At 42.8% G+C, this 26,105-nt stretch overlaps 1 protein-coding gene across 1 annotated transcript; it reads right to left on the reverse strand.

Annotated features, from left to right (window-relative positions):
* Window positions 1-7,711: 7,711 nt before the first annotated feature.
* Window positions 7,712-20,674, reverse strand: UQCRFS1 (ubiquinol-cytochrome c reductase, Rieske iron-sulfur polypeptide 1). Its single transcript, XM_069216690.1, has 2 exons — window positions 20,404-20,674; window positions 7,712-8,539 (listed from the first exon to the last, which is right to left on the reverse strand). Exons 1-2 carry the CDS (start codon window positions 20,615-20,617, stop codon window positions 7,929-7,931), a joined length of 825 nt encoding a protein of 274 aa, XP_069072791.1. The 5' UTR covers window positions 20,618-20,674; the 3' UTR covers window positions 7,712-7,928.
* Window positions 20,675-26,105: the final 5,431 nt, after the last annotated feature.

The following is a 26,105-nucleotide window of genomic DNA, read 5'->3' on the forward strand; positions in this document are numbered from 1 at the left end:
TGGAATCTGAGAGGAGCCACAAATTTCCTTCCACCCAGCGTTCCCCCAAATCTCCTGATAAAAATGGTACCTCACTTGTGTGGGTAGGCCTACTGCCCACAAAAGGAAATACCCCCAAAAAACACTATCTGGGCACATCAAAATTATCAAATACAAAACTGCCTATTTTTTTGGGGGGGGTTTGTGGGGGGGGGGGGGGGGGGGGAGAGAATTCCTGTGGTTTTTTTGGCCCTGGGCTCAGCAGCCATACAGGAAAACCTACCAAACCCAAACATTTCTAAAAACTAGACACCCGAGGATGTCCAGGGAGGTATGACTTGCGTGGATCCCCAGTGTTTTTTTCCCAGAATCCTCAGCATAGCTCATATTTAGCTTTAAAATAAAAAAGAAAGAAAAAAAAAAAAAACATTTTTCCCAAATTTGCCTAAGGGGTCACTCCCCCTTGCGTGAAATTGGTGCCCCCCCCCAAAAAAAAAAATAAATAAATAAATCCCTGGTGTCTAATGGTTTCTGCCTAGTAAAATAGGCTGATCTGCCCCCAAGTGGAGCAGAAATGACCTAAAATAAATTCCCGTCCACACCCGGGCAACGACCCTTGCCTAAGGGGTCACTCCCCACATTAAAATAAATAAAACGAATACAAAAATATATACATATCCCTGGTGTCCAGGGGGTTTCTGCCCCCCCCCCCCCCATTAATTATACTAGTCCGATCTGCCCCGGGGGGGGGGGGGGGGCAGGAATGGGCATAATAATTATTTGGCCCCCTGGGAAGCAGCCCTTGTCCAAAAGGCCGCTCCCCTCATGTCAATTACCAAAAAACTGAAAATCCCTGGTGTCTAGTGCCGTTTCTGCAGAAATGCTGAGAAAGACATCAAAGGAAAGGAGGGGGACCCCTGGGGTAGAAGGGGAAGCGATTCCCCCTCCATCCCTGCCCAGAGGAGGGGAGTGCCAGGCCCTCAAAGGAGGGTTGGGGGGGGGGGGGGGGAGGGGGGAAAGCAAGGGCCCATAGCAGGATGAGATGGTTACGTCCCTGGCACCTCAGCAGCAGATGTAACCACCTTGTCCCAGGCTTGGGTTAATCTTTTTATTCAGCATTACCTTGCTGGCAGACAATCACTTTGTGTGCATTTGGAAATATTTTCCCCTGTATATGAAGTGTGATGAGAATGTTTTTCCCCACCATTGTAGAATCCGGACTATTATATGCATATTTAACTGTTACATTGCTGGGTCACATACAGCTGCAATACAGCCATTCAGAGTGGTACTGGATACACAAGATACATTACAAAAGAGGGATTACTGGATGAAGTATTACAGTAACATGTAATTAGCACCTGCTTACTTTTACATAGGGATGATGGCCATTAAACAGCTAATATATATCCAGTACTATTATCTAGTTGAAGGTAAATGGGCACAGCTGTGTTCTGCATAGCGTACTGCATAGTCACTGAATATATCTGGGACTGTATTGGGATTGTTCAAGGTATTAAATGTGAATAGAGGTTTTCTAGATTGGTGATGATGGATGATAAATATGTTTTACGTATACCTACCACTGTATTTTCATTAATACAGTAAGGTAACGCCCATAATTATTTCTACAAGGGGGATGACGTCTGTTAAATGGCTGTAACATATACCCGCCATTGTGCTATTTTATACTGATTTATATACCGCACAAATCACCAAGAGCTAGGGCATATGTGAGGTCCCCAGGTTGCTTCTACGAAGAGCCAGGTCTTCAGCTTTGTGCAGAACTCAAGACGAGAGGAGGCTCTGATATGAGGGACGTCATTCCATGTCTTCTGTGTGATGAAGGAGAATGAGTGACCTCCAGTTTTGCTTTTGCAGATATAGGGAATGTGTGAGTGAAGTGGAGAGTAGTTGTCTGGTGAGTCAAGAAAGTGTATGCGGCTGTTCAGGTCATGCATTGTGTAGGGTTTTGCATATGTGCACGAGAAGTTTGAAGTGGCTGCTCTTGTGATTGGGCAGCATGGGAGGTCGAGTAGGAGTCTTGAAGTGGTGTTCTGGATCCATCTCACCTGAACCAAGTGACTCCAAAGGTTTGCTGGCTTATCCCCTGTTCTTCTGAAATCTCAGGGACATAAAAGTTTGCCTGCAGCCTGCAACCAGCACTTGAACTGCCTGCTGAGAGTCCTGCTCTAAGAGGTGCCAGTCTAGCACTCTGCCCTTGGAAGTGTCTGTGCTGCAACACCCAAAAGCCAATACATCACCACTGTTCAGCCAATTGGAACTGCTGCATTTCTCGCCGACACATTCCGCTGCGGACAAGGACTTTGCATCACTAACTGCGCACCACAGTACTGATGCATCACCACTAGCCCTAGCATACTGCCTTCGCAGCACCTCTTGCATGGCTCGACGATGCATCGCCTTCATCACAAAGGGTTCAACGCCACACCTTAACATTGGATTTGTCGATTTGATCTTGTTTTACTCATAAAAATATAATCCATTTCTCTAACCCTGAATGGAATATTTGTGGTGTTTTCATAGTTACTGAGTGTGTTGCATAAATAGTTTACAAATTACCTCTTTGAATAAGCCTGAATACTCTGTGTCAACTACAGGATGGTGAGTACAAGTTAACTCTAAGTGAGTAACTAGCTTACCTTGACTAGAGTGGTGGTTCCTGCTTGTACAGGGTGCATATTCTGACAACCAGAAACTCCAGTTCTAGCAATGGTACAACTAGTTTACACCTGATTGGTACATTTAATTTACTTATATTTCTCTTGCACCTGGTACCCAGGATTTTTCAATTAAATGTTGCTAGTGGTCAGCATTATTCATTGTGCTACCTACTTAAACTAGCCTTTTAAAATAGGGTTCAGGCCCATCAATGAAGCCTGTAGACAGGTTTCAAACTGCCAATTTGATGGTGGTTGTATTTAAAAAGTAGAACATGTGTTTAGGTTTTATGTGTCCTGGTAGAGAAAAACTCCTAAAGCTGTTTTGACTACTTTAAGGCCTACCTCTCCCATAGGATAATATTGGGTTCATTTACTACACTTAAGTGCTAACCTTTGGGTGGGGGCAGGTAGAAATGCCATGTTTGGACGAATTGTAAATTAAAATCCCCTTTAGTGGGAAAGTCAGCTTTAAGACTACAATTTTTAAAATGCCACTTTTACAAAGTTAGCATTTTCCTGCTGTAAATTCAGAGTTCATCTATGAGTTTCTAGCTGCTTAAGCCTATTAGGGAAGCATATTGGGCCCAGACAGTAAACAACAGGACCTGGCTACAGCTGGAAGAGGGCCATACTACCAGGCTGGGAGAGGCAGAGCTGTTCTCTACACCACTTACATTTCAAAGGGCTACCTCCAGCACACTCAGCAAGGAACCCAACACCAGCCATTTGTCATCCTAGACCACTTGGAGCAGGGGAAGAAATGTAATTCCAAAAGCATGTGTGGGGGTGGACTAAGTTTTCCACCAACTTCAAAGGGTGGCACCCACTATAAATATTAAACATCCTGAGCCACTCATCAGTTCACTTCTGGATCTGTGGAGGAATTCCACAAAGTCTGCATTGTAGTACAGAGGGCTGCCCTGCTGCTTGAGGCCCACTTCATACCTCAGAACTGACCTGCTGCTTGAGGCCCACTTCATTTCTCAGAGAACTGCCCGCCCTGCTACCTGAGGCCTACTTTATACCTCAGGGACTACGCTTCTACCAGAGGACTGCTTGTTCCCCTCAGGGCTGCCTTGTTACCCCGAGGTATGCCCTGCTGCTTAAGGCTGGTCTTGTTTCCCCAGAGGGTTGTCCTGTTGTGTGCGAAGGAAAACTGGACCTGATCCCTTCATCTGAGCCTAACCCGAGAGACAGAGTTTGTTGGCTGTCCTCCAGTTAGAGGAACACAACAAGCTTCAGCAGCCTCACTGCAACTGCCCAGTTACATTTGACAATGCCTGGACCTGCTGGAGTGGGTCCCCGATGCCTGAGAGGTCTCCCCAGGGCCTGGACCTTTGGCTGGTATCATTTGAGCACCTCAAGGAATCCTGAGGTTTTTCTGTGAGCTGGATCTTGAGAAGGTGACTTTCAGAGCGTCTAACCTGGTCCTTCTATGCGGCCCACACTGCATCTCTCTTAGCCTGACATAGCGCTTACTGCTTCGGGCACTATTTTTATCATAATTTCTTTTCTTTTTTTTTTTTTAATTGTGTAGTTCCGGTTCTGCTAATAGGATTTGTGATTTTGGTATAATTGCATTTATTAAAATATACTCCCTGCAAAACAGACAGATTTAATAGATTATGCACCTCCCCAAAGTCTGCATGGAATTAGATATTCTCCCAACCCTTGTTAACCCAACAGCAGTACAAAGGTACTCACAAATTCATGTCCAAGCACTTAATTCAAAGTCCTCCACCTGCTGTTTCAGTATCAAACACCTCAAAAAAAGCTCAGTCAAAACACTTCACTTCGGATAGGCAGCCCTTCCACACACTCGTTATTCCAGTCCCTTGACCGTAACATGAATCTGTTTCCATACACTAATACTGGCCTAGAGTTTGAATGGTGCCATTATAGGAGCTCGATCCTCACAAGAAGTTGTGCCAAAACAGCTCAATCTTTGCAGTTCTTTCAATGCCATTCCAGTACACAGGCTTTGGCTGGCAGCTCTGGTTTAATCCCCTTCAAATCCAGACTTTGAACTCCTCTCCTTGCAAATTCACTACCAATTTAGTCAGCTCTAATCAAATCCAACATGCAGGCCAATCAACATGCAAGAGTTCAAGTCTATAAACCACTCGCTACATCACAATATTAGTAAGGGCACCACAACTGCTAAGGCCCAAGTGCACCTCAATCAAGACAGGTGGACAATATCACATTTCTGTACTAGATCAAAACAAGCAGTTCTGCAATACATTCACAGCTTACTATCCAGTTAATTACTGGGTCCTTCCTTGAGCATACCCACATCCCCAACTGTATCATCCCTATCAACTCCTCCCTCATCAGCATCCTTCTATAGCTCCCTTACTGTTACTCATCTGTTTGCTCGTGACTTTTCCAATATTCCAGGGACTCTCCTCATGACGAGTAGCACTCTCTGCTCAACCAGCAGTCTTTTTACTCTAAATCAAGTAATAAAGAGGTAAAACATTTATAATGGCCTGGCAAGCCGACATGTGATGTCTTTCCAATGCTGTGAGGACCATGTCTTCTTAGGGTGGTCAACTTTCCATTAGAACTTCGTAGGACACCTTGCGGGCCACAGAACATTTCGGTTGGGGTGCAATAACCCCTTTCTATAAATTAGTCTTTTACAGATAACTCAACTGGATTTCGATAACTATGTCATACTGAGGGACTTCCAACACATTCACTACCTTCTAGAGCGAGCCTTCACTGCTCACTATCATCAACTTCGTAGAGACAAGTTTACAAAATGAATAATAGTCATATACAGACTTCAGGCCAAAAAACAATTGTAAACAGTATCCACTCACGTTAACTTCCCAGTAACCAACTATAACCATAGGACCTAAAGAAAACTGCTCAATATGCTTCTGCCTTTTTACCATTATATGAATATACTGGGGTTAAGAAAGGGGCACATTACAGGTAGCCAGTGCTTGGAAAAAAAATAATAAAAAAAAATAATGCAATTTGCTGGTGTGGGCAGACACCATCACCAGACTAGCATCTAAACCTAGCTTTAGCACACATTTATTATGCTTGTTTGGAGGGGGTTGGGGGGGAGGGGGGGGCAGGAACAGATTTAGAAATCTAAAAGGTAGGGTCCATAACGAAGTAATATCTCCATGGGTAGGGTAACCTATTAGCCTTTCCATTAGAACCCCTGGAACCAAATGACATGATTTTTTTTCTTTCTTTTTTTTAATCCTTAGGCATCCCTACCTGTTCAAACAGTTCAATAATTTTTAACCAGCCAAAAGGATTGCTAGTAAATTTGTCTGGACTAAATACTACCAGGCAGGAAGGGGTTGAGTAAACAGTGCCCAGACTCATGGCCTTTGCACAAAAATATCATCCGGTGGTAAAGTTAATAGCCTTTGGAAAAAGTGGTACTGTATTACAGACTCCAGTCTAAATCTTCACCAAACAGTTTAAACTTTGGCAAATAATACTCTTTGGGTCCCCTTCTGACAATATCAGTGCACCTCAAAGGAAACTTACTGGACAAAAAAAAAGCATATTCCCAGCATAGGTGCCCAGTTTTAATTTACACATTCAGAGATATGTATCTGCTGGTGACAACATTCCTTATTAGCTTATCAAACAGGTGACCTTGTCCCTGAAGCTACATTACGCAGGACCATGAACTGATGTAGCACCTCCCACCCAGCCACAGAAAGGTACCCCATACCAAGTTTAATGATAGAGCTTATGTAGTGAAACGTGGACACAGGTGCCATGTCCAGTTAGGCAAGTAGCTGTGAGCAGCAAGCATGTCATTTGGCATCCCACACCTTCAGAGTATGTGAGTGCCAGCAATGAGACAGACCATGCAGTTGTGTGTCAAACCAGAGAAAGGAAAAACATTTTTTTTTTTTTTTTTTTTAAAAGGTGGGTCACTTGCTCAGTGTACAAGAGAAGGGAAACTCTGAATGGACCAACTTACTTCCAAAGAAATTCATCGGGATGTAAACAAGCCACTGTGTGCCTCTCTTTGCACCACTACCACCATAACAGCACTGAGCTGGGGGCTGCAAAGGAGAAATGCTCAAACCAGCCAAAACAAGGCAAATGTTCCCTCATGAGACACTTGGAAGGCCAAGGAAACACTACAGGGCCAATTACGATGTTCTCCCGACAAGTGCATCTTGGACAGTGGAATCTCAACAAAGCTGAAAGGTATTTGGAGATTTGCAAGATCTCTGCAGAGCAGCAATGGGAGGCAACAGCTGATGTACCAACGTAAGTTGTGCAAAAAAGAAAAAAGTAGTTTATTGTACGTGTCGGTTAACAGGAAAGATTGATGTGTTTCAAAGGAGCAGCCCTTCCTTAACAGATTGGCACAATGGTCCACGTCTGCTTCTGTTATGTCAGTTTATTGTACTACAGTTCTCACCTATTGAAAAACATTAAATCCCACTGAAAGATTAGTGTATTATTTTTTTTAATGACACAGGACACAAGTGCTTATTGAACTTCAAGTAGATCTGGGATTTTCGTACATGAAAGTCTAAGTATAATATAGCCATAATTACCTTGCTCCGGGTTGATGCAAAGACAATGAGGGGGCAAAAAAAAAAAAAAAAGAGCACGAAAGGTAAGATATCTAATTATGGCTAACGCTATAGAGAAAGGCAAACTACAACTGTACATGGTACTGGAATGCAGAGAGGAAGAGCATGTCAGGTGAGGGTTCCCTTGATATTTAGCAAAGCAATACAAAACGATCTTCCAACCGCACACATTTCAAGATTAGAAACTAATATAGGTTTGCACCAAGAAAAAGTTTTTACCTTTTATTTAGTAATCGGGTTTTTGCACTCTAGTGAGAAATTTGTGTATTAACATGGACAATATACAGCAAACCATAATGGTGTTGCGTGCAATTTAATCCATCCATATATCAGATAGTAAGACAGGATTCTCATGAAATAAATTATCCAGAAAACAAAATGAAAAGTGAATTCCCCTTACTAATCAGTTATTACAGGTTTACTTTCATAGATCAATATTAAGTAGTGACGCAGTGCTTTGCTTACTGATGGATTTATTAAAACTTACACCACCTGAGTATTAAAAGCATTGATCGTACAATACAAGCTTAAAACAGGTTTAAGGATGCATGCGAATTTCGCAGGCCTGGCATCTTTAGAGAGCCTGAACGATGATTATAGTTACAATGAGCATCCAATGGAACACAAGTTAGCAAGACCTTAAATAAGTTGAATCTAAATTTGTTACTCTGATTTAACCAACAATCACAAGGTCTTCAGAAGTAAATTCATAATAAGGAACCTCTAGGTTGTAAGGGGCAGGGCCTTTCCTGATCCTTCCAGATGCATCATAATGTGACCCATGACAGGGACAGTAATAGCCCCCAAAATCTCCTGCATTGGCAATGGGTACACAGCCAAGATGGGTGCACACTCCTATTAGAATAGCCCATTCTGGTTTTTTGACTCTGTCTAAATCATGTTGAGGGTCTCTTAAGTCAGCCAAACTGACTTCAGCTTCCTGGTCAATTTCCTTTTGGGTTCTGTGCCGAACAAAAAGTGGTTTTCCTCTCCATTTGAACGCCATATTCTTGCCTTCTGGAATATCCGACAGCTTGATTTCAATTTTGGACATTGCCAATACATCGGCAGAGGCGCTCATCGTCATGACGAACTCTGTCACAATATTCTTAGCAGCGTACGCTGTAGCAACAGCTGTTACTCCAGTTACTAAGTAGGAGAAACTTCTTCTGGAGTCCACGCTGTCCTGTGATGACTTTGTGCTGTTTAATACTTCTGGTCGCCTGTAGTCAGAAAAATCTGGAACAGTGACATCGCTGTGTGCAAAACGGACCACAGAAGGACCTGAAAGCAAAACAAACACAGCCAGTCAGAAAAGCTAAGATGTTGTGCTCCCGAGAGGAACGCTGAAGGAAAAGGGCATTTAGTAGCACATTCGTTGAAAGGAGAGGAAAGATTCCTGTGCAAGGATTTTTTGGATGCATTCTGCAATTTCATGGAACAAAGAAGAAAAAAAAAAAGAAGAAAAACATGCACGCAAATATTAGGACCCCAGTTTATGGCAGGTTAAATACAGATATGACAGGTAAAAATAAAAAAAATAAAAATAAAAAAAATCCACACACACCTTAACCTCTAATTCCAGAGACTTAACTAGAGATTCAGCCAAAAGACAAGCATGGGCTTAAACAAAACCTACAAAGCTGAAATGAATGCTATCAGAATGATTTGCCATTTTAGAAATAAACACTATTTGAAAAATCATAGCACTTTAAAATTTAATATCCACCATATACAGCCCAAAAACTATGCTCCCTCAATTTATGATACAAAGCCAACAAATTAAGGCATGCATGCACACGATTTCAGAAGCAACATCAGATAATAATGTTAAAACGTTTTTTTTTTAAACCCGATAATTGGCAGCTGAGATTTTTAATGTATGCATGTTGTGCAAGTACTTTAAAAACAAACAAAAAAATCCCAAATAAAAAAAGGCTTGTAATCTGTCTGATCCCCAGTTGCTCAATATTTTAAGGAGTTTTTCTTGAAGCTTTTAGGTTACAGCAACGGGTGCATATGTTTTTTGTTTTTTTTAATTTAGGACCCAGAAAGGAATCCAACATGGATTTAAGTACCAACATGGATCTCAGTGAATACTTTTCAGGTCACACACCTTTTATATGATCATTACTTACTGTAGATGTAAACGCGCGACCTACAAAATATTGTACATGAAGTAGGTCAATTTTTTTTTTTGTTTTTTAAATGGACAAACCACCTAAACACAACTGCAGTAGTCACAGTTTATGATAGTCATAGATATAGTGCCCGGGTCATCTTCAAGTTTGGAAATGGACAAATCCTTTCTACTTTGATTTACTCTGGTACAAACATTCTCACAGTAGATGCGCCCAATGCTTACTTGCATGGTTATACAAAATGAATGAATTATGCAGCATTCCACAAACTTTGTCAACCGCAAAACCGGCATACAGAACTATATTTTAATACATTCCTCTGTGCCTTTTGTGAGCAACGAAACGCAAATAGACCCAAGGACACAATACACACTATAAATACAAAAAAAAAAAAAAAAAACATTCATGTATGCAAAAATAAAAAATGAGTAAATCCATCCATAAAGGATTATCCTTTTGAAAAACATCTCTATATTCTTAAGGTTCCAACGGAAAGCTTAAAGGCTAAATGTCTGGCAATATCCTCGGTGAACAATTAAGAGTTCTACAACCGTCCTTTCTATGCTCTCCTCAGTGGTAAGTAAAGGTTGTTCAGGAAGGTGGACATAAAGCTTCAACAGGTTACACTGAATGTGTATTTCAGAGCATACCAAGATTATACCAGTTCCCAACACTGTTTCTTACCTCTGCACAAACCACAATTCCTTTGCAACTGTTATGCAATGTTCTACCCAATCACCAATCTATTGAGTACCCACCCACTCCCTCCCTCCCTCCCTCGCCTAGGATTCTAGCCATGTAGTAATGCTTTCTGTTTATCTGACTGGTGATGAAAAGCAGTCAGATGCAGAACACATAGGGGAAGAAAAAAAAAAAAAGCATTTGCAATGCAATGTGTCTCGCGTTTGCTTGAGCTACAGCAATTAGCATTGTAAACGCCTGGACTTTTCTTGCCACATAAATTGAAAATGAAAAGTAACCGGATTTTTCTAGCCACAGAAACTGAAAATTAAAAAGGTTTCACATAAGCGAGCCGACGGCCGCCATCAGCGCGAAGCAGACACACAAAGGGAAAAAAAAGTTTACTTACAGTGATACCTATTAGCAAAAGTGCAATTATCCATGTAACTGGCAAAAGTGCAATTATCCATGTAACCAGCAAAAGTGAAATTGCCTATTTAACAGGATCGATATCATGCAAAGCGCCCGAATACTACCCAGCGAGATCACGCTGTTAAAATAAGAGAAAATGTAGTCCAGAAACCAGATGGAAAACATGGAGCCTTGTCTGTTTTCAGTAGTTTGTCTGTGTGCTCGAGGAGGGCTAAACACCGGAAGAGGCATGACGTATGCATGCCTTTCACTAATGAAAGCAAGCAGATTCTAAAAGGCAAGCCCACTAACCAATGAAAGAGACTGACGTGACACGGACGCACTTTTAAAGCCCAAATAGAAATTACAATACGGGACTGAGTACGTTGCGCTCGCCCCTAAAAAGAACACAACAAAAGCAAACAAGAAGGCATTTTTCGCTGCATTTACACAACTAAGCACATCCTACACTGATCTCAAAACTGCTATAAAATGGTTGGGCTCTGCTCAACAGACACACTTTGGCAGCTATAACTTTAGTATGAAAAGATAGAACAAGAAAGATGGGTTCAGCATCCTACCGAAGTTCATGCTTTGAGTTATAAGTATATGTCTGGAACAGTCTCCACCTCAGAAGCACAAAGAGATCAGTATGGACTGTTACACTGGCTCCTGCTACTTCAATCTGCCCTTCTACTAGGATAAAGATATAAGGAAACAGTTAAGGGTTCTAGAATCTTAGACTCAAAATGTATCCATGTTCATGCTGTATTCAGATTATAAATGCATCTTTATCCTAAAAGTATTTTTGAAAGACTAAAATTAAGGAAATAAAGACATAAAAAGTCAATCTCAAGCAAACTGAGTTTTAGGAAAAGTAATTACTAATTGAGACTATTCACTCAGGAGGTAATTTTTTTTTTAAATTAAACTCACAGTGCAAATGCAAACTACAGTAAACCAGACCTCGAAAAATCATAAAAGTGTTACTAGACTTGCAGGTCGAGTAACCTGAATAATCTACTCGACCATAACGGTAACACACTCAAGGTCTCAAATTGTGTGATCCTAGTCAAATATTTTAGTTTAGTCTACTGCTGAAAACAGAAGGGAAAAAGAAACAGAGAAGACGGAACAGAAGAAGGAAAAAGGGCAGGAGAAGACCAAAGGGAAGACGCATGATAACAGATGGAAGGAAGAAAGCAGGCAGAAGAAAAAGCATTGCTGAAGCCTGTATCGGACACCAAATTGCAGGTAAATGTTGTCCCGGCCTGATAAGATAGTTTCTCTGCTCGCCTGCCCTAAGCACTCCCACCATCAATAGGCTGAAAGTGGATGTTGACTGCTAAGGGTTTGTGGGAGAAGTGGGGAGCACAATGTGGCACACCCTGCGGGCATCAAGTTAACATTCTCTCCCCCCCCCCTTAAAGACGAATTCAGGACCGATGTCTATAGGCATGTGGTGGGTCCCGTTGAGGGCAAATTAAAAAAAAAAAAAAAAACTTGTTGGCATGCAAAGGGACCCGTATAAGGCGCGCACACACACACACACACACTTATAAAAAGGAAATAATCTGGGAGAGCTGCCTGTCTGCATGCGGGGCAACCCCCTTGCCACAATGTTGGTTTAAAAAAGAAAGAATCCGAGCCTGCCGTCCGTTGGCTGGCAGCACGACCTGCTGAGGGCAATATTTTAAAAAAGGAAAGTAAAATATTTTGCTGCTAAAATGCCACAAAATGTACATTTTTGTGCCAATAGATTTACTAATTAATGCCACAATACCATGGGGGAGGGGGACTGACAAATAAGAAATGGAAGTACTTTCCTTACGCAATATAGGAAGCACAACATAAGAGTACCTTGCAACTAATGACTTGCTTCTTTCAAATGGAATGGCAGAAAAGAGATCTTTCTTGATCTGACAGAAGTTCTCTGCAGTTATGTGTAAGAAGAATTCCAAACTAACATCAACAGGATCAGAGCTACAACACCGCTTAATTGGAAGTCTATGGCATCCGACAGATCCCTAAAAATTGAGATGAGGACAAAGGAAGTGATAAAAAGTTCCTGTGCCAGGATCAATGAACCATTCTGCTTCTGATTTAAACACAGTGACATGCCTAGCGTGTTTTTCTGCCCAGATGAAAAGTAGCTTCTGTGTATAGAAGTAACCTTGGAGTTGCAGGACACTAAACATAGAATGGGCTAGTAAAATTTAAGATTTTCCCAATGTTGATCAGCTGCAGAATGCCTGCTCCTGAATTCAGATACACCTCAAAAAGGAGAAGAAAGATTTCTTTATGTTCCTCTCTCCTCGATAAAGCCAGGTCTGGCTAGTCTTCCTGCCGCTTGAAAAGATAATCCTAAAACAGTGAAGCAGACTACAAGTTCTCGCTATGAACATAGTAGAGCACCTGTGTAGCAGGGATTAAGTGAAGATGTGCATTTCCTCCGGCCAAATTGAGCCACTAATTGTGTACACTCAAAATTGCGAGGAGACATCTATTTATACCAGAGGGTGATACAGACAAACCTAATGAGATTATCACATGCATGTATAAACACAAATCTGTCATCTTAATGAAGCCAGGCACATGGTACAGTCTGGCCAATTCTATGTCACCTTGCTGTGCAAAGTTAATCTTCGCATGTTTTACACCAGTTACTTCCCTTGGTGTAATTCCCATCCTTGGCTTACATGGTGACATCCACGAGGGTTACCATTTAGTGCGTTATACACTTGTCACCACTGTCCTTTCCCAGTCCGCCTTTGTAGATTAGCTGAAGCAATCTACTGTTTCCCTGGTATGGTATACTTTTAAAGAAAAATGCTAAGCTACGTGGGGTGGAGCTGTCAAAACACTTGTTATGTGGCTTTTATGGCACTGGTGTGCCTCTAATGGTAGAGCCTCAATGTTTAGTTTTACCAAATATGATTAAAGAAAATTTTCAGATATAGATAAGTGATGCAGTGAGGCAGTCCATGTGTCCTCTGTGTCAGTCCCTCAAGATCCCCAAAAGGGGTGGTAAAGAAAATTGAGAAGAAAAAAAAAACCTTTCCCTTTAGCAGTCTGTATGGCCTCAATCATAAAAGAAAAAATTGGTACAGTAGAGTCATCATGCCACCTAATGAGCTTGCATACATGGTTTTATTCAGTCCATAGAGACATACTCTTGTGAAAGTTCTACAAAAGTTGAGTGGCAGGCTACTTTCCCACCTGCATATGTGGGTAGATTAACTTTTGATCAACAATCGTGCTTTAGGCTTGCAACAGATTGCAGCTTTTCTCAGATTGTGGAAAAAGAGGAAACTTTTCACAGGACCAGATTCTGCCTCTCAATCTTATTTCCAAGTGAAAAATATAATTGTGGATAGCTAGTAGTGTGCTCATTGAAGTCATGATTTAAATCACTGACAGGCAGGGTGCTCATCTAACTACTAAGATTTTTGCATCAAAAAACAACCAGTGATTTGTTTGCAGCCAGGAAGAACTACTAGAATTCAGTGCAAAAGCAAGTGTAACATGTTTGCTGTTGAGTTGTTTATAATGCATGTATGACGCTGGCTATCTATGTTGTGTACCAATGTAAGCGGACACTATGCTCAAATGACAAACCTAAATCGTTTTTTGTGGTAGTGTGGTCGAGCAGTTTACGCTTATTAGAGGTATGTTAAGCGTTTATTGTGCACACAGTCAGTAGGAAAGACAATAAAAAAATCCAACACCAATTTACAAAATCACAGATTTTTAGACACCTAGATCATACTAATCGGATAAGTACTTTTAGTCAACAATTAAGCCACAATAAAATACACTTGTATGGACTCTAATACAGTAATGTTATCCTAAGGGAAAAACACATACTGCATACAGGTACTTAGCAGCAACTTACAGGGTCAATCTTCTGGAGTTATGGTAAGAATGGGGACAGGTCCAAGGCACCACAAACAGGTCACTTTGGTAGACACTGGGGCATCCTGGTGAAGAGGTGCTCTTCAGCTTCAGGAGCCCTAATGTTCTGTGGGAAAACATATGCATTTGGGCATACAGCAAAGACTTACAGGACTGCTCTTCTGGAGTTAAGTATGGGGCAAGGTCCAAAGTAGCACCAACGGGTCACTTCGGAGGCACTTGGACAACTATGTCTAGAAGTGCTTTACAGCGCTGGATGACCCATTCACTTTAATGGAAAACAGCCCTGGGGAAAAGAGGCTCCAAGTGGGGACTGGGTGACCAGCCTGGCTGAACCCAAAGGGGGTTCAAGTCTTGAGGTTCGATGGCATCACCTTTAACACTGTACGTACAGAACGCAGAATTTACCACCTTGCAAAGAGGCAAGAGCACCTTCACAACTCAGAGCAACTGGATACAAGATAATACTTACAATGCCATCACTGGCACCATGGTGCTACATTTGGGTGCAGAGCCCTTTTCTTATGGAATGGAAACCAGAGTGATAATACCATGCAACAGAAGTGTCAGGCTGTGTGGGATGAGAACATATCTAGGCTAACCTGGGTAGAAACACCTTCAACTCTGAGGAGGTAGAATACCCATTTTTTTCCCTTTATGTTTCAAGGGGAATGGAAGGGAACCGGTGCGGAACAACATCAATTGCATCACCACAAGGCATAATTCTGACATGCAATGGGGCACCTCCAGCCTGATGGACTACTATTGGCAATGCGAAGAATGGCTATATACTCAACTTCCTTCAGGATGGAGCAGTCTCTGTTCTTTAGTCACTGTGCACACACCCCTACTTGGTGATTCCAGGAGTGGAAATTCCGAAGTTACATGACCATACCATGGGTCACCCAACTACCCTGCTGCACCATCATCGAAGGAAGAGAACTGTAGATTATTTTGGCACTACAACTGGAAAGATGTCCCGCAGGAGAACAGGTTGTTCAAAGATGCCCAGCTGTTCTTTGGAAGCATCTTTTTGCTCTTCCAAGCAAAAGAGACTGCACATTGGTTGCAAATAACTCGCTGGGTATTCATGTCCACTGAAGATGGTTTCAATGCAGTCAAAGAAGAGTTGCGAGCTATAAGAGCAATGCTCATGGAGCACAGGTATGTGCTATACTTGATGACTGCTGTGGAGAAGGGAGGCAGCTAATGATGCGGACAATGGAACAATAGCCGAGGCCATACAAACTCTACATAACCTGCAAAGGAAGATGGCAGGCGAGAGTGGTGCCCCCAACGAGTGGCTCCCTGGGTGGTTTGCTTGGATGACAACAGCTTCCAGTTAGTGACAGGATGCTGCAAGAGCGTTAGTCAGAAGATGGGAGGGATGTTTACCACTAGATGGGTTAAATTGCAGGATGTTGAGGAGAATCTATACACACTGGACAGGGAAATGTCAAAAAATATAGAAAAGAGATAAGGCCCACTTTTGTTAATACGTGGATCAGCAGGAAAAAGTGCAGAATTGTATGTGGGGAAAGAAACACAGGCCCAAGCTGTTTTACGATGTCAGAACAGAAAGCAAGGTCAGAGTGGGGGACTGGGTGAAAGGCAGAGACACTAGAAAAGATACAATAATTAGTAACAGCTAAAACAGAATGTTACAGCATAAACTATAGGCCACATTGTCTACACGTTTTTGAGAACGACTGTTTTGCAGAGTGGCAGATGCGCAGGAAGGACATGCTGATGCGCTTCAGAGTGTGAGACTAGATGGCACTGTGCCCATTAGCAAAAAAGTATCCATTGAAGGTGCGCAACAGTCGCAATAAATAATTGCTTTGTGTTGAAATTAGTAGAGATAACAATGTACTAAGCAAGCACTTAGAGCTTACATTGTAGTTTGAGTCTATATATAAGACACTGGCTGTAATGTTTCGGTTTGAGTGCGGATTCAGTCACAGAGCTGATCTGCCCTCCCGGCTGTATTTGATAAAAACCCACATTATACTGTCAACCAAAATTGTGTTGGTTCTTCATTTCTCCATCTCAACAATGTTCCCAAGATCAGGGCTCTCACCTCAAGGGGGTCAGAAACATTCTTGCGGTGGTAAGCTGGTCCTTACCAGTCAGCCAGCACACTACAGGACTAGTAGTTTTTCAGGGGGAAACTCTAAGGGACCCTTTGGTTGCACATCCTAATAAATCCATTACGGACAACAGATATAAGCAGCTGGAGTTGCAGATTATCTGTGTGTCTAAGTATCTATATTTTTAAACTCCAACTATTGAACAGATACACAGCAAATCACAACAAATGTGCTTTCTGGACCAAGAGCTAGCTTCCTGCCAAACTTGGTGTAATTCCTTTACTGGGTTCGGGCTGTAGCAGTATTATTTTTTTTTTTATTGCACTGACGTTGAATGGGGAAAAATTGTTTTGGGGGACACCCACTTCAGTCATGCAGGGGCCGAGAAGGATCACCTCAAAATTCTCAGCACAGCAGCTATACCGACTGAAGTATACGTTTTGCAAAACTTAGTGGAGATTTATCAAACAGCACCCCAGCTACTGGCAAAACAAAAAAGCTCTGCCTATTGAATAAACAGTCCTAACTATAACTACCTAGTGGTGACTACCAACAGGTAATATATTATGAGTGTATGTGTGGAGATATATATATATATATATATATATAGTGTGTGTGTGCGTGTGATTGTGTGGGCTTGTATGTTATTCTTATTTTTCCACGCTTAACATGTTCATAGGTCATTGCATAGTTCCTATATAAGTTGTTTGATTAGATGCTTATGAGTGTCTAGTTTATCTATAACAATATGTAAATATCAAAACTTTATCTACAAGCACTTCACTCTTGAAACACTGAGAAATGATAAAATAATGTTATAAAAGTACACAAATTAACTTCAAATACTGCAACTCTTTAAAGTCTGTTGATATGATACAACTTTAAATCTCAGTATATTATATTCCTCGCACATATATTCCCTTACTATGTAATCATGTATTTATTACTTTAGTCCTACTGTACAAGAGAAAAAAAAATACATTCCTATCTCACCATCACCCTATACCTCTATCAATTTTACCCCTGTCGCATCCCAAGCCTCTTCTACTACAATGCTCTCCAAAAACAAAATATATATCTTCATAAACTCTCCCTTCCTTTACCCACACCCAACAGCTCATCCCAAACCTCAGTTTACTGCTATGATATCCCAAACAACACTACTAAATTCTCCCTCATTTATCTCTCCTTTGACTCATCCCAATTTTACTACCATGATCTCCCTAATCCCGTTCTATAAACTCCTTCATCTCTCATCCAGCCCTGCCACAAGTATCACACATCAGGCGTGAGTAGCACATTTCAGTGTGGTGGTCCACATCACCACACTGTAATGCAAAATCATGCATTACAGTGAATCCTCAGCTGTTAAGCAGAGCACTGATACAATGCATGACTGTGCTGCAGCCTGGCAGAGCACTGTGAGCACTGCTAAGTCAGAAACACCACCAGGCTCGAGTCGACACGTGCATAACTGTTGACATCACAGGAGTGCCCAATGGCTTGACTACTAGTGAATGAGTTAGAGACACCATTTTTTGGTTGGGGGGGGGGGGGGGGGGGGGGGTGATGAGTGTGGTAAAGAGTCGAGTCATGAGTCTCGCCATCCTGGTGAGCTCAGCTGCCACCGTGGGTGCGAGTGGGCAGCATTTCATAAAGTTTCAGCTGCACTTTGGCCAGTGCCACAACTCTGAAGTGCATAGCAGCCTGGGAGACAGCTTACAGCTATTCCAACCTCGCTGTACTGCGGCCAGGGATCCTGAGGAATGATTTGATTCCTGCCAACCCACGCCACCCTGGTCTGCTGGGCCCAGGAAATACCGGCCTTAGGGTGAGACTCGCAACCTGTTAAGTGCTGTTCACCGCATCTGAAGATATGATGGAATCATGGATGGGATCCTGCTTGCTGAACGACTCAATCCAGCCCATGCTTACCAGCAGCTGGCTCAAAGGAATCAGTGAGGCAGGCATCTCGAGACACCGAGCCTGTGCAGCAATAGACAAGGGGTGGAGCTGCTCGCGTCTCACGAGTGTAGTGGCGGTATTAGCCCACCGACCCCCAGTCCACAGCGTTCAGCTGCCACAAGTCATTCATCATGGTCAGAGATTATGTAAGTGCCCGAGAGAGAGACTGAGAGCTTGTATCTTATAAAGTAAACACTTCTGTGCCATGTGTTAAATAGTTTTTAGAGCCTGCTGCATGACACGCACTGGGTGTAAGTAATCTCAAGATATAGCACAGGCAGCGCGTCAGACCCTAGCCTGGCAGTCAGCCGCTCAATATTTTTACTGCTCTTTGTCTCAGAAAGTGAATTTTGAAATCATACAGCCTGCTGCCAGCTGTGACCTAGGTTATATGGGCCTCATTCAGCATCTTCACCTGAGGCCGGACCAGCCCCACCCACCAAAAAAATAAAATAAAAAAATGAAAACACGCCTCATTTTGCCAGAATGTCAAATGTTTAGACTTGCCATGCAACTTACTCTAAATAACAGGTGGAGCAATGCGCCAGAACCCGGAGTGGTGCTGTGCTCAGCTAATTGATTTTTATTATACAGCTCAGTGTGTAACTTTTTGCACGGCCAGGCTGTGATCAGTATGCTATGCGTCTACCCTTTCATTTCTGGAGCTTTGCAGCATTCTTAAAAGCTCATTAGAGGTAACTGATGGTCAAATGGGTGTAATTTCTGATATTTATGTTTTATCATTCCTTGATTTTGCTCATGAGAAAGTGTCACTCAATCGTTGAAATGTCACTTATAACTACAGCAAAATTATGAAAATGTGACATAGAAATATAAAACCTTGGCAGCTAAGCTCAACATAACCTCATCTTACTACTATGATTTCCCAATTAACACGTCTGCATTCTTACCTCCTCTAACCCACCATTATTCTATTCAATCCAACACTCACATGTCCTCTGCTCAAATTACCTCATATCTCCCTTTACTAATACTGTACTCATATTTCTCTATACGAATTCACCACTACTCCTTTTGGGGTCCGGAGTAGCATGCTACTTGACCAAAAGCGCAGTGATGCCTCTTCAGGAGTAGTAAGCGCTATATAAATATAATTACAATACAGGGATTGATAAATTACCTGGAAGACAAACTCCTCACTGAGGTACAGAAAAACACCCTGTTCCCATTCTCTATGATCACGATGTGAATACGGCTACGTCTTAGCATACTGCTCAAGTGGCCTCCTAGCAAAATAACCGGTGGTCAAAATGGATGGCAAGAAAAAGTACAAGAACTAGGTCGACCAACTTTCCTAAACTCTATATACATTACTTTAATCCCGCCAACCCATATGTAGATCACACGGTGCAATATGAGGCGAACATAGCTTGATAGGATTGAAGAGGATGGGGGGGGGAGAGGGGTTTCAGTCAATTTCTAAACAAAACAATGTATTAAACGTACAACGTTCAAAAGTACATAATATGCCATAATTACAAGGTTATCTGCGCAACAACTGAGTGCGAATGCCCATGCGATTATGAACCTATGATTTCAATAATAAATATAAAATACCTACTCTTTTACTGCCTACACGGTATACTCGTGTCTGCGAAAAAGTTAATTAAGGGTGTTCGATGGAGCCTTGGGGAAAATCTACCATCAAAACGAAAAGTATGTATATGCTTTACCGCGGTAGTGGTAAACAAATTCTATAACGCGGACGGGCATACAGTCACTTTTTCTTTCTCTCGTCAAGTTTTTCGACTTAAAGTTTCAAGATCTCCATCAGCAGGGACCACTTCCAACCCTCGCAGGTGACCTTGCTCAAACACATATTTACCGTTTTCTTTTTCTTTTTTTATCGCTGCCCCTCTACTAACATCCCTCTACTGAAAGCGGATTGTCACATCTAGTACACTCTCCACCAGTATCCTCTCACCGTTGATGCCTACGATAGCCTTAAGCCCACTCGCCGGGGTCCGCCCGAGAAGCGAATCACGGGTCAGGAAGGGCCTCTTCACCTCAAGCAGCTGCAACTTCTCAGCCACCACCGGAACCCCGGTTACCAGGGGCTTCAGCGGACCTGCCACGGCATGCGAAGTGGCAGACAGATAGGGCAAAAAGGGCCCAGAACGGGCGGCTATCGACAACATGGCGATCACTCTCCCAACCGGGAACTGAAGGTGAGGAAAAGGACAGCGCAGGGTTCTGACGTCATTAGTACAGCGCGACGGAAAGGGTCTGGCCAGTCCCAATATGGCGCAGCCACAAAGGAAACAAAAAAGGGACTAAACTCGTGATGGATGAGCTGACTATAGGAGCAAGAGCAAAGAGTTCCGCATGTGACGTCGACGAAACTACATCTTTAGATGTGAGTGAGTCGCCAGCCACAATATGGCCGCTTTGTCCCTTTCTGTTCAGTATTGTTTTTCACAACCTAAGTTTGAAGGTGAAAGAAAGTCTTACATTTCTACGCCAGTGGTGGTTGTTAAAACAGGATGCATGGAAATGAAAGGAATTGCGGGATGCGTTGATATTATGCTTGTGATGATCACAGTTGCAAGGATGACTGGGTTCCTACATGTTTTGAGCAATCGGCGACAAAACAAAACGTTACTTGTTAATCATTAGTGGATTTCGTACAAGTATATTTTCTTTAGATTTAGCAGGGTATTGGGTTTTGTATAATTCTATAGCAGGACCGAAGGCTCTGTTTATGCTCTTCTTCCTTTGCTGAAAACTCACAGCAGCAATTAAACTACAAATCCGATGAACACTAAAATATGTCATTCTCCATGTAACTTTAATGCCCCAATCATAATGTTCTCCATGCTGTGTTAGTGTTTGACCTCAATTCTGTGTCAGGACCGGAGGCTCAGATTATGCTTCTCTTTCTATGCTTTAATATTTCCAGCAGCGAATCAGAGAAGATTACAAAAAAACAAAACATATCCCATTATTCAATATATATCACGTGACAAACCATAGAGAGGAACATGTATATAAGACTAAAACACTAGCGTCCTTCCTCTTTCTTTGCTGCTTCCGCAGACAGTTATGTGTCTTTCGTTTTCTGGTTGTCTTTCAAAATTGTAATTATATATTTACATACACAGCGATAGCATTTATCTTTTCTATTTATAGACCGTGCTTATATTTTCAGTGGTGGAGCGAGCGGAAGCGGACTGAGGAGCGTTTGCCCGCAGTCCTATTTTTAGTCCATCGGGACTCGGAGCAAGCGCGCATGAGCCCCTTCTGTTTACCGCTCGCTTGTGTCATAACGGCGGTTTCTCAGGTTGGGCGATCACGTGGTCAATCTTTTAAGTGAGGAGAAGGTTTTCCTTCCCTGCAGGCCCTATTTACTTGGCTTCCAACAGTTTCCTCACTGACGTGGTCCTTTTTTTTTTTTCCCATTACCTTTTGGCTCCCTTATGCCATGAAGTTGTTTCTGATTAACTCAGGGTTGTAAAATTTGCATAGGCCTTGCCTAGAGTGCTGCAGGCTGCTCCCTCCACGTTTTATTGTGTTTTATTGTGTTTTTCTCAAGCCTGCTGGGGTTTTTGCACTCCCCCTGACTGTAGCCTTTGGCTACCACAGAATTGGCAGTCCTTTGGACCCGTGTGAAGACATTATGGTCACTCATATGCTTATGATGAGGATGAATAGTTTGGAGGGGACGCTTCTTTAGAGGAAAACCTAGTTGGGGCTCTTGACAACAGCGTACAATTCTCTGTTAATAAAGCCTTGGCAAAGGCTCTTAGTCCTCTTACTCTTCATTTTGAGAGTTTTGCCCATCATAAAGGTTGGCTACCTCCCCCCTCACGCGATCAGATGACACACAAACTAGGCAACCCACGATCTCTAAAGGTAAATCAAAAGTAAAAGAATGAGCTCACTCAGAGATATTTGATAAACTATTTGCATCCATTCAAAAGGAACACAGCTATAGTTCCTCCCAACAACAAGAATGGCAAGGGACTGATCAGTCATCAGACTAAACAACCTCAGACCCTATATCTGGCTCCAACACATACGCAGATCAAAGGGACCCTCCCGGTCCAAGCAAACAAAAAAAAGTCCGACAAGTCCAAATGCCAATCCTCTAAGGTTCCCTGAGCTTTGATATTTAACCCTGAGGACATTGTCCAGCCTTGTTCTTCGAGTTGGACCCCGCCCCTTGAAGTGGCTGCATACATCCAAGAGCACCTCAGAGCAGGTTTTGATAAAGAAGTGAGAGCCAGACTTCGGGCGGGGTGCCCTACACCGGACCTAGAAGGAAAGGTCACAGCCACCCCAGATATCGACCCCACAATGGTCACATTCATGAAGAAATGGTCTAAGGACCCTAAGAAGGGCCTAGACCGTGCTTGAAGGTCTTGCCAAGATAGATAAATTACTTGACCTCTCTGGTCCTCTCTCGCTAAGATCCTAGAAATGGCTTTCTTGGCTAAAGAATCTAGCACCCCTATCGACCCAGATGTTTTAGTGGGATGGGCTCAGAGAGCTATTAGCCACCTGGGTAATGCCAATGTGGCAATCTCCACAGAAAGGAGATGGTCTATCTTAATGCGCATAGACCCCCAGCTCAATGAGCTGGCTACTTCAGATGCAGGACCGGTGGCTCAGGGACTTCTCTTTGGAGCTCCCTTCATCAAAGACCTCTCAAAATTTGCTGCTACGTTTAATTCCATGGACAAAGCCCAACTGTCTCTAAAAAAGGTATTTCGAGATACTCTTTTTCGGAGGGCTGGACATACGAGGGGTCGCTTTTCAGGCCGTCTCTACTACCAAGGCCCCAGACGTGAGTCCTTTGGCCAGGGACAAGGTTTCAACAGGGAGAAATCCTCAGGCACAACTTTCTACCCTTCTCGCCCCCATGGAGGTCAGTCTAGATACCAAAAAAACTACTATAAAAGACAACATGGTGTTGCCCAAGACTCCTCCAATGCAGGTGAGAATTATTCCTTATACAGAGGTTACTCTTGGGGGCGGAGTTCAGCTATTTCTGACGGAATGGCAAAAATTGACCAGGGATTCCTGGGTGTTGGAGACTATTCAGGGTTTAAAACTAGAATTCTACCAATCCCCTCGTCAATGTTCCTCCCCTCCCCTTCCTTGTTTTTCCCTTCATGACCAAAAGATCATAAGCTTAGAAGTACAAGCTCTTCTCCGAAAAGGGGCCATTTGTTTTATCAGCTCCATCTTTCTGGTAGACAAGAAAGGAGGAGTTTCAAGGTTAGTCTTAAACCTAAAATAATGTAATGCCTGGATAGCCTACAGGCATTTCAAAATGGAAGGAATTCATCTTCTCAGAGATATCCTTCAAGAAGGAGATTGGTTGGTCTGTTTTGGATCTAAAGGACGCGTATTTGAGCATTCCGACATTTCCCTTCTTCGCTGTTGTTTACAATTCATATGGCTAAGCCAATGCTTTGAGTTCCAGGTCCTTCCCTTCGGGCTTTCTTCCGCTCCTTAGTGCTTCAACATAGTGATGAAACCTGTGGTAGAGTCCCTTCGCGCCCGAGGGGTGTGGTTGATTCTTTACCTTGACTATTTGATTCTCATGGCCCAGCACCCTTTAGTTCTCCGCAAGCACCTGTCGTGGACGATCCATCTTCTCAGAAGTGTGGATTTCTTGATCAACTGTAGGAGGCTGGCCTGGTTTGTAGTGGGTACCTTGGGTACTTACACCTTATACCAGGTCCAGTTATCGTTTATTAGTGAAATGTAGTAGTGTTCTAGCAGCTTAGGCTGATAGAGGTAGATATAGCAGAGCAGCTTAGGATGAACTAGGAGACATGCAAACCTCATGCAATACACTTATAGTTACACAGAACTTATACACAAGTAAAGGCAATACTCAGTGTTACCAAAAAATAAAGTTATTTATCTGGGTGACACAGTACCAAAAATATCTTAGAGGCAATACTTCTTCTGGAGGTAAGTATTATACACAACTTATACACTAGACACCAAAATCAGACAAGTAAATAGTCATAGAACAATGCAAGCAGTAGGAAATCCTATAGAATGCAATGGGAGAAAATAGGTCTGGGGCAAAAAAAACGTATACTAAGAAAGTGGAATGTGAATCACAAATTCCCCCCCTAGACAAGTGTAGTGTGTGCAGAATCGCTGGGGGAGTGAGAATACAGTAAAGATAAGTAAATTACCCCACCCCAGAGCCCGAAAAACAGGAGTAAAGTACTGCAAGTTGCCTTAGGACACACTACACCTCGTTTTTGGGATTTTGCAGCAGCCAACCAAGTCTGCAAAGAACAACTGCTGGATTATTGGATCTGAAGACCTGCAAAGGAAGGGGACCAAGTCCAGAAGTCAAAAGAAGTTCCAGGAAGGACAGGAGGGGTCCAGCAGGGCAGTCCTTCTTCTTCTTTGTCTTGTTCCTTGTAGGGATCTGAGGTGTGGGTGCAGCTGTGCGATATTTATCCTTGCTCCTTGGTGGAAAGCAGCAGGGTCCTGGTTATCCAGTCAGAGGCAGGCTGTTCTCCCTTTGATGACCACTTCCTGGAAAGTGTGGCAAAAATCAACCCCAGGGAGCAACATTCTTCAAAAATCCAACATGGCTGAAAGTGATTTTTGAAGGTTAGATCTGGCTGAGGCCACCCACTGGTATGGCTAAAAATCCTAAGCCCACCCAATGTTCTTTCCCTGCCTTTGAAGACCAGTTTGGCCGCTCCCCCTATCCTGCTTTACCATTTGCTGAGGCAGATCTCCTCCCCCAGATCTCCTCCCCCAGGCACATCCTTTGGTGCTCAGCCCAGGCCACTTCACACCTCATCATGGCAGCCTGGCCCGGCTGCCAGAGACTGGGTTATCAGGGAAGGGCACTACAGAGCTGAAGTTGGCTACTTTCAGGTACAGTTTGAAAACTCTTTACCTGAACTAGTTATATTAAATCCAACAATTGCAAGTTTATAACAATTTGATATCAAACCAAGGTATTTGGACTTAAGGAGACTTTGTTAATTAAAATAAAGTCTCCCCATTTTAGCCTATGGAGGCCATTCACTACAGTGAGTAAAAAACAAATTTGGCTATTTTACCTCACCAAGGCTTATAAATCAATGCTCATAAGGTCCCTGCTTATAGTTACATGGCACCCAACCATAGGGGCACATAGGGTACACCTTAGGGGTGACTTATGTGTAAAAATAAGGTAGTTTAAGACTTTTGAAGTACTTTTAATTCCAAAGTAAAATTTGCATGTAACCTTAATTTAAAAGCAGCCAGCAAGGTAGGCCTCCCTTCAAAATGACCCTGGGCACCTCGGCAGTGCACCTATGGGTGCGCTACCTATACTGGGGTCGCTAAACCTACATGCCCTACCATATGCTAGGGACTTATAGGAAGGTTGACATAGCCAATGATAATTAGCCTAATTTGCAAACTCATTTTATACAGAACACAGGCCCTGGGGCTGGTTAGCAGTACTCAGGACACCATCAGAGTCAGTAAAACACCAGCAAGAAGTGACTTATGGGAGCAAAAAGTTAGGAGGGGCTCTGTAATCAGCCATGTTTTGTCACACAGGCCAACCCAGCAAAGCACACACAGTAAAGGGGCAGTACTCCTCCACCAGCTCTTCAGCTCTTTTCATTGGCAGAGGTTCCTCTTGATCCA

Source organism: Pleurodeles waltl, chromosome 12, assembly GCF_031143425.1.
Source record: "Pleurodeles waltl isolate 20211129_DDA chromosome 12, aPleWal1.hap1.20221129, whole genome shotgun sequence".
Classification (NCBI taxonomy): Eukaryota; Metazoa; Chordata; class Amphibia; order Caudata; family Salamandridae; genus Pleurodeles; species Pleurodeles waltl.

Excerpts from the sequence above, each read along its gene's own strand:
- UQCRFS1 (XM_069216690.1), bottom strand. The coding sequence starts at position 20,617 with ATGTTGTCGATAGCCGCCCGTTCTGGGCCCTTTTTGCCCTATCTGTCT. Across the intron at positions 8,540-20,403 it reads GGCTATCGTAGGCATCAACG|GTCCTTCTGTGGTCCGTTTT; the intron begins GTGAGAGGATAC and ends TTTTGCTTTCAG.